General features: G+C 45.1%; 1 protein-coding gene across 1 annotated transcript; it reads left to right on the top strand.

Annotated features, from left to right (window-relative positions):
• The first annotated feature begins 534 nt into the window (after nucleotides 1-534).
• On the top strand, nucleotides 535-8,769 carry PRODH2 (proline dehydrogenase 2). Its single transcript, XM_088446828.1, has 10 exons — nucleotides 535-780; nucleotides 1,990-2,183; nucleotides 2,653-2,773; nucleotides 3,388-3,471; nucleotides 3,559-3,639; nucleotides 4,757-4,903; nucleotides 5,491-5,657; nucleotides 6,059-6,169; nucleotides 7,554-7,642; nucleotides 7,904-8,769. Exons 1-10 carry the CDS (start codon nucleotides 550-552, stop codon nucleotides 8,071-8,073), a joined length of 1,395 nt encoding a protein of 464 aa, XP_088302954.1. The 5' UTR covers nucleotides 535-549; the 3' UTR covers nucleotides 8,074-8,769.
• The last annotated feature ends 515 nt before the right edge of the window (nucleotides 8,770-9,284 follow it).

A 9,284-nucleotide genomic window follows, 5' to 3' on the forward strand; every position in this document is an offset into this window, starting at 1 on the left:
ACACAAGTCCGAGGTAGCAGTACACCCCAGAGGGATTCGGAGAAATGGGTTTAACGCAGGTATGGAAAAATGCTCTTTTGCCCATTACACATTTTGATACTGGGAATTCTCACTGGGTGCTAGATGCTAATTTACAGAATAACCAGTATATTTGGTGACATGTTAAACTAAGTTTTCATGGCTCAGCACAGCAACGAGTTAATTTATCCTGGGAAGTTAATATAAAGCCCCACGGTGGATGTTTGCAGAGCTCTTTAGACTGTTTTCCTTGCAGAGCATTTTACGTTTTGCTGAAGCACGTCTGGTGTATACAGGTTGTAGACTATTGATTTGTTAACCTTTTCTTTCAGGCTTCCTCTCGTTCTGCATTATCAGTTGGCTGGTCTAGGTTAATCTGTCACACATGTATGTACACAGCCATCAGTTGGCCTCTTCCCTCGCTCTCCTGTCCTGGGCTTTCTGCTGTCATTGGTCGCTGGTCGCCTGCTGTCCCCTGCTTCCTGTCTGTAACTTTATCCCTTTAGGTGCTTGAGAAGACCAGCACTCAACATGTGGTGGCTTAGCCGGTGTGCTCGTGCAGGGTCCTCTTTATCGCCAGCATCCTGGACCCTGTCGCTGTCCTGTAGAGCAATGTCTTCGCATCGAGTGCTATCTCAGGAGGCATCACTCAACTTCTCTGATGGAGGAGTCTTTAGACTGAAAAGCAGGTGGGAAGTGGTTCGAGGACTCCTTATATTTCGCATGTGCTCTATGCCGACTCTGGTGAGGAATTCTGAGAAGGTGAGCGAGGGGCTTCTTATGTAATGCTGTACCTTCAGGTAGATCATTCTCGTTGTCTTATTCGCCCATAAAACCATTAGCTTTAAGTCTCCCCAGATCACCCCAACTCCACTTTTAATAGAAATCTTCTTAATAGCAAACCCAGGAGATCACTATGCAAAGCACTCATCCTGTGGACTCTTAACTCCTGTCTCCGTCTCTCATCAGCTACGTAGATTGTAAGCTCTTCTGTTTATTTGTGGCCTATCCGGTACGCTCTTCTCATAGTTATGTATTCCCCCCGCCATCAGTTTTTGAACTCACATTCCAGGATATCTGAGGCTAGTTTAAAAAAAAAAAAAAAGGTGCTAAATAAACTGTTCGTAGCTGTTGGTTTTATTAAAAGTAAAGTCCACATATTTTCCCTGTATCCTCTAATTGATAATATGATGATTTGTAATTCAGCCTTGTTAAGATTTCTGCCACCATGTTGTTAAAAAAACACCAAGGTGCTCCCAGAATGGAGTCTGTGTCGTCTCCATGTTTTCAGTGATTTTCACATGTTCCAAAGACATATGGCACCCCCAAAACATCTGTATAGACCTAGGGGTATACTTACTAAGTGCAGGTTTTATACAGATGTTTTTGGGGTGCGATATGTCTTTGGAACCATGTGGAAAAGATTTAGAAAAGGAGATAATTTGTAGGTGGATTGTTACAAAAAGTGATCTTGTTTCTAACCTATCTACTTGTGAGATAGATCCTCTTCAGATTCACTAAAAGAACTGAAGCATCTATCTCACAAGTAGATAGGTTAGAAACAAGATCACTTTTTGTAACAATCCAGCTACAAATTATCTTCTTTTCGAAATCTTTTCCACATGTTCCAAAGATATATCGCACCCCAAAAACATCTGTATAAAACCCGCACTTAGTAAGTATACCCCATAGGTCTATACAGATGTTTTTTGGGGGTGCCATATGTCTTTGGAACATGTGGAAAAGATTTCGAAAAGGAGATAATTTGTAGGTGGATTGTTACAAAAAGTGATCTTGTTTCTAACCTATCTACTTGTGAGATAGATGCTTCAGTCCTTTTTAGTGAATCTGAAAAGAGGATCTATCTATCTTTCTTTCTTTTTGTTACCTGCTCGGTGGTGTAATTATACTAACACGAATGGTGATGGGATGTGTAACCCCATGTAACCCCCTACATCTCCCCTTCCCCAGCTGCTCTCTGTCTCTCGCAGGATCCTGGGCCGCTGGCTCTTTGAACGGGTTATGAGGGGCTCGGTATACGGGCAGTTTGTTGCCGGGGAGAGCCTGCCTGAGATACGGGCGTGTGTGGACAGGCTGGGGAAGTTGGGCATTCGGCCCATGTTGGCAGTGCCCATCGAGGAGGACCTGGGTGAGAGTAAAAGCGGGTGAGCTGGACAATATGACCATGTGTGTGTGTGTCCCATTGTCTCCCATTGTTACAGCTTATGAAATGGCATAAATGCAAATGTTTCAGACATATGTGGCCACTAGGGGGCAATGTTCTATGGATAATCTTTTCGTAACCCATGCCTGCCTAAACTTTTATAACCCCATACTGGCCATGAGGCTGTGTCCCGTCTAATACTACATTATGTTACTCTGTTGTGTCGATTTCACAATTCCTGTGCTGGCCTTGCATACCCTTTTAAAGGAGAGAAAATAAACAATGTAAAAGAGCTTTTCATAGACCGCGATAGAAACACTGCCACCTGTATACAAAGATAGGTACTGCAGCCCATCAATTAGAATGAGTACATTAGCATATCAGGTGTATCTGTGGTAGAGCACACGCCTGTTCTTCGTGTGGACAGAACTATTGTTGGGGGCCTGATTTCTGCTTCCGCTGTCTGGCAGGGAGCGCTGGTACCAGCAGAATGAAGAGATAATGCTGAACTGTGTTGACCTCTCGGCCGCTGGGGGCGACCGGCCCATGATGCAACTGAAAATCACCGCCCTTATGAGCGCTGACCTCTGTGTGAGTGAAAGAGACAGTCCGGGATGGGCAGAAACAAACAGAGACCACCACAGACACACACATTCTCCCTGGGATAACCAGTGCTCCAGCCATGCATATACAGGCCTACGTCTCTTAGGAAAAAAGCCAGAGTTCCCAACAACCGTCATTACATGCCAATGTGATGACATCATTTTTATCAGCAGTCGATTTTATTATATAGACGTGTGCGCTGGGGAGTGTAATAAACACAGCCATGTAAAAATAATAGCCATTCTTAACTTAACCCCATCTTCCCAGTAACGGCAGCACCAGCTGTACATAGGGCTCTGTGTTTCCCCTATACCTGCGTAAATACTCTCCAAAGTCACTATTACCTGTCATGACTTTGTTACTAAGAGAGCTAACAGAGAAAGGACCATCCTGAGTAAATAATTAAATTATTTTAATCTTTGAAGAGCCCTGCGTAATAGGATTGGTGCTACACTAATAACCAATATTTTTATTAACCAATGAAATAAGACACTTGGATAACAGTGACATCAGTTGCATAAGTTATGAAAGCCACACCCACCATGACATCACTCTCTCTCTCTGCTATAATGATCTCACTCCTCTCCCATTGGTGTTATCAGAAGGAGCTGTCCGTGTGTCTGTCCAACCCGTCCCAGAGTGCAGAGCTCAGTCCTCGGGGAATAGTCTCCATCATGGAAGGGAAGGTACGGTAATTGTAACGTCTGTCGCTGGTACCTGTTGTCTACTTTTCATCTTTACCCATAATCCTTTTCTACATAATAACCTAACAGGATTCAGCCTTTTCCTTTCTGTCGGAGCAGCAGAACCAGCACCTGCAGAGCTCTGTGCGGAGACTCAGCCGCGTGGGGAAGGTGAGAACTATCTATGTATAATATACAGTAAGGGCTTTATATTCCAGGAGGCGTTTTTTATATTTCAGTGGTGATGATGTCATAGCTGTATGATTATAACTGACAGGGCCGTAGCTAGGGTAGTGCGGCAGGTGCCATGGCACAGGGCACCGCAGGGCAGGGGGCGCTGTTTGGGCCTGTCAAATTTCTATTTAATATCATTCTTGCTTGTAGCTGCCTCTTATTTCATCCCCAGCATCTCCTGGCCTCTCCTATCTCTTCCCTGGCCCTTCCCCATGAGGCCATTCCCCTTTTTTGGGTGCATTATGTCCCTTTGAAAAATGAGGGGCGCATCATTGCTCTTTCTGGCACAGGGCACCAAAAAGTCTAGTTACGGCTCTGATAACTGATTACAGTAATCGTTTTATTTATAAGTTCTGATATACCTGTAATACACATAACCCAAATGTACCGAAGACCAATACATCGGATATACCTAACTGCAAACATTTAGGGCCTGCTACAGAGGGTGCACGCAATGCCGACTAATGTGCAGTTGACAAATTATTTGCGCAAAATATTCTGAAAGCCCCTACGGCACATGCGTTACCCTGCGTGCACGCACTAATGCGCTGTTCTGTACGTGCACTGGCATTAGAAATGGAGAGGCAGAACCATGGGCGTTCCTGGGTGGTGACCTGAAATGAGGGCAAATAAAGGCCGTCTCATGGGCATCGGTGAAAGCGGCTGCGTCCTCAGATGCAGCGCCACAGTGGCTATGTTTAGACATTGTTCAGGTGGGCTGATGCAAGGCTTGGTAGTGCAGTGTTCAGAACCACCGGCGGTGTCGCAGCACCCACGGGCACTGATAGCGGACGTCTCAGGGCTTATACATTCCGTTCCTCTCTAATACACAAGGAAAAGGCTGAAAAGAGCATTGGCATATCATCGCCGCTGAGGCACCGCAAAAGGCCTTAGCCCACCTCTCAGTCTAGCCCTAAGTGAGGCCCCTGTCCCAAAGAGCTTGCAGTCTAGTCCATTTAGAATGATATATTGCATGGCAGTAGTATTATTATCTATGTAATATAGAATGCTGGTGCTCAATACAGCTGATGGCGCCTACTGACTTCTCTTCCAGCATGCAAAAGCTAAAGGCGTGCACGTCCTAGTGGACGCAGAATATACGTACATGAACCCGGCCCTCAGCCTGGTTACCATGGGGATGATGGCGCAGTGCAACCAGGACGAGCCCTGGATCTGGAATACCTACCAGTGTTATTTAAAGGTATGATATGTAAGGACATAAACCAATAAGGGGATTATGTATGTGAGATGTTCCACAGATACCTGGAGTTGGTTTTAGCAACCAATCAGATTCTGCCTATCTTTTTTTCTAGTGTGTGTTAGAAAATGAAAGCAAATGTCTGATTGCCTGCCAGGGGCAACACCCCCTTTTATTTGTTACAGTCACCCATAAAAAAAAATAAAACAAGTTGGCACCAGCATAGATCCCCATAGCTTGGATCTTTCTATGGAAACTGCGAAATTCCCAATTTATCATGATCCGAAGAGCTCAGGTTACAGCTGATGGCGTTGTCCTTTTTAACCTATCGGCTACATGTACACATCATCGAGTGGAGAGATAGTTGAAGGATCCCTCGATGTGTGCACATTAAAGAGGACGGGTCCGACACCAGAAGTAAAGTGATGCCATTCACTGGGAAAGGACTCGTATTGGAACCCACGTCTCGGTGTCTGCCCCTTGATAAATTGCCCCCCAAAAAAACATTCCGAATAACAGCAATATGAATACGGAGTGATAAATGTTTGGGCCTTTGCTCAGCTGTCATTTTGTTACCTCTCCATGTCTAGGACTCCTTCCAGAACCTGTCCCAGGACTTGGGCACCGCGGAGAGCCTGAACCTTTGTTTTGGGGTGAAGCTGGTACGTGGGGCGTACATGGACAAGGAGCGGAAGCTGGCGAAAGAGAAGGGGTACAGTGACCCCATACAACCTGACTGGGAAGCCACCAATAGAAGGTGAAGGGCCCACAATAAATGTGACTATAGGGGAGATGTATCAAGCCTTGGAGAGATGAAATGGAGAAGATGCCCATAGCAACCAATCAGCATCTGTCATTTCATAGACTGTGCTAGCTTCATAACAGTTACACACTGACTGGACTATGAGCAACCTCCACTTTATCTCTCTCTCCAAGGGTTGATACTTCTCCCCCTATGTATGATATATTTGGGAACAAGTATGGGAACCAGTGCACAGGAAAAACCGTGTTATAACTGAACACGTGCTTTCATTTTCTTAGAACATAACGTACAGTAGTTATAAGATCTGGTTGGTTGCTATGGGTTACAGCTCTGTTTCCTGCTCACCATGTGAATGTGTGGCAATGCCTTAACTTGCGCTGTTCTAACCTCGCCAGCTACCAGCGTTCTCTGGATAAGATGTTGGATTTGATCGGACAGGGAGGCCAGTGCTACAACCTTATAATTGCGAGCCACAACGAGGTGTCCATCCTTCACGCCGTTCACAGGTGGGTGTTGAGATTATCATTATTATTATCCTTCATTTACTTGGCACCACAAGGGTTCCGCAGTGCCTTACAGAGTACACAAACCAATGAGGGATCAAGAAAACAGCGTCTTACTGTACAGTACAGTGCAGGACAAGGACATAGTTTATACACACTGCTGCATTAGCGATCATAGCACTCACAATAAGCAGCAGGGCGTAAGCGACCAAGTGTTAGGTGCCGTTGTGGGGAGTAAGGAGTGGATGATAGTGTAAGTAGGGGAAGGAGAAGCACATGAGGGAGGAGGGCCCTGCTCATGAGAGTTTGCATTCTAAAGAGGAGGGGAGGCAGACAGACAGGGATGATACAGATGGTGTAGACAGTGAGGAAGAAGCATGGAGCAGCGGGATAGGATGAGAGCTGGAAGGCTTTGATGAAGTAGTGGGTCTTGGGAGCCCATTTGTAGAGAGGTGGAGAGCCTGATAGGGAGAGAGTTCCAGAGGTAGGGAGCAGCACGGGTAAAATCTTGGAGGTAGGAACCGGAGGAAGTAATCAGTTGGCAGAAGAGACGGCGTGTATTAGCAGAGCGGAGAGGGCAGGAGGGTGAAGGGAGATGAGGTCAGAGATGCAAATGGGAGAGGGATGGCTGAGGGCTTTGTGAGTGTCAGAAGCTTGAATTGGAATCTGAAGGGGAAAGGGAGCCAGTGTAGGGCTTGTAGGAGAGGGGAGGCAGATGTAGAGCGTTTGGAGAGGAAGATGAGCCGGGCAGCAGCATTGAGGACAGATTGGCGTGGAGAGAGATGGGAGACAGTTAGGCCAGATAGGAGGAGGTTACAGTAGTCCAATTTGGACTGGTCTCATTTGTATTTAAAAGGGTTAGTTTCCAGACTTAAGTCTCAAAAATGACTGCTTTATCTTCTAGTAGGGACTATAATCTCTCTCACTTAGATGTTAACAAAGTTTACTGGAAATGGCAATATTGGGTCTGTCAGGAGGAAGAAAAGAAAAATATCCACTGCTAGCAACAGCGCCACCATCTGGGAATAAATGGAACAACATTTTCTCATAGTATAATTGTCATCAGCAATAAAAAGAATAAAATTAATTATTCTTTATTAATATAGTAGCAATGCAGTATATTGAGGCACATCAGTCCCTGCACCATCTGTGCTAACAGTCTAATTTCCTTACCAGTATGTATTTGGATTGTGTGAGGAAACTCCCCATGGACACGGAGAGATCATACACTGTACCCCGAGGTCCTGGCACTAATAAGCACCTTGCACAGTTATTGTTTGTAAAACATTCAATGTAAGGGTCTAACGTAAGACATCTGCAAAGCACAGCTCTTATTTTTATTGCTATGAAACCAGTTGAATCTCCAACCCATGTTACCCCTTTACAGGATGGCGGATCTCGGTATTGACAGGAGCAGCGGGACGCTGTGTTTCGGGCAGCTACTAGGAATGTGCGACCACGTCTCTCTCACTCTGGGTAGGTTTCGCCTCCATGTTGTATCTCTAGAACGCACAATGCACCCAACAATAGATGGGCCTGATTGTGGACACATCTACACGAACGCCTTTCGCCCAAACCCCCGGCGGTGAGAGGGCAAACCAATTCCAAATGATTCCAACTGAGCAAAACATTTCCCAATCCAACCATTTGTCATATACATGATTAACCCTTTCATAAGTGTTTTCCTTTCCTGACAAGGTTTTCGTACTGAGTGTTTGTCTTCCTGGTCCCCCCCAGGTCAGGCGGGATTCTTGGTGTATAAATCCATTCCATATGGATCGGTGGATTCAGTCCTGCCCTACCTCGTACGACGGGCCCAGGAGAACCAGAGCGTCCTGCAAGGGATCCGCAAGGAGAGAGACCTCCTGCGCCAAGAGCTGAGAAGACGCCTGCTGGGCCAGAGCTAGGACCATCTGTGATGAGACTAAAGAGACTGGATCCTGGTCCATTATACGGATTATAAGGAAAAAGCTGTACAGACGCCAGCGGGTGAATATGGTATAATCCAGGTGCCAGGACAGGAAGGCTTCCTCACCTCCGTAGGACAATCTTGAGATACCAGAACAGTGTTGTGGAAAGCTCTGGTGGTTATGGGCTATTACACGTCTCCTTGTACCTCAAATAACCAAACAATACTCAGGATTATGTGGGTTTCAGGTGCAGGTTGGATACAATTAATCACAAGATGCATCTAACCCGCAGGCTGGAGACTTTTATACTGAATGTAGAAGGAAGACACTTTTTAGAGCCAATACAGATGGGTACATGACATTCAGCACATGCTGGCTTTGTAGACCTCTCCTTTGGGAGTATATTATTCCACTTTATAAAATCGTATTGTCTCTGCCAGTGGCGTGTCCCACATTCCTAATATCCGCAGGTTTCCAGGAGCCGAAGGTGAAAATAAGATGACTGAAAATTAGCGCGCAGGTGCCCATCACACCGGTTTGGACAGTATTTGGGAACAACAATAGTGACACTGCTTAAGGGCAAGACCACCAGATACGTTGTAGCCCGTAGATTAGATATGATGATGTCAGAGAGGTCAATGATTATAATTACGGAGGTGTCTCTGGGTGGTATATTATTAGGTGCTCAGATTCCCAGCGTTTATATTTTTGGGGAATTCTGCATTTATTATTCCTGTTTGCTTTTTGTTCTTTTTTCTACATGCAAAATAACAAATAAATAATAATCAGCCTCTTAATGAAATATTACATAAAAGTGATTTATTTATTTTTTATTAACAAAAATCATAGATTTTATTATTTATATTCACCTGTGGCCTGTATACCACTATAGGGGCTGGCTGGTATACAATGATAAGGTTACCTATCACTGATTACCCATGTACGTAGCATTACATTATGGCTAGCCTGGTATATAACCATGCCCTATATCACTTGTACCATGCCAGTGCACTACCACCACAGGATCGCAGTATATGCTGCTTATATAAATCAGGCAGTATGGGGGAGATGTATCAACCCTTCTAAAGAGGACAACCAATAAGAATCTAGCTATCATGTATCTAGTACATTCTATAAAATGATAGTTGGTTGCTATGGGCAACACCTCCCGTTGTCCTCATTAGCAGGCTTGATAACGTGGCTTATTG

The sequence above is a fragment of the Taudactylus pleione genome, unplaced genomic scaffold (assembly GCF_031769625.1).
Source record: "Taudactylus pleione unplaced genomic scaffold, aTauple2 ptg000407l, whole genome shotgun sequence".
NCBI classification, from domain to species: Eukaryota; Metazoa; Chordata; class Amphibia; order Anura; family Myobatrachidae; genus Taudactylus; species Taudactylus pleione.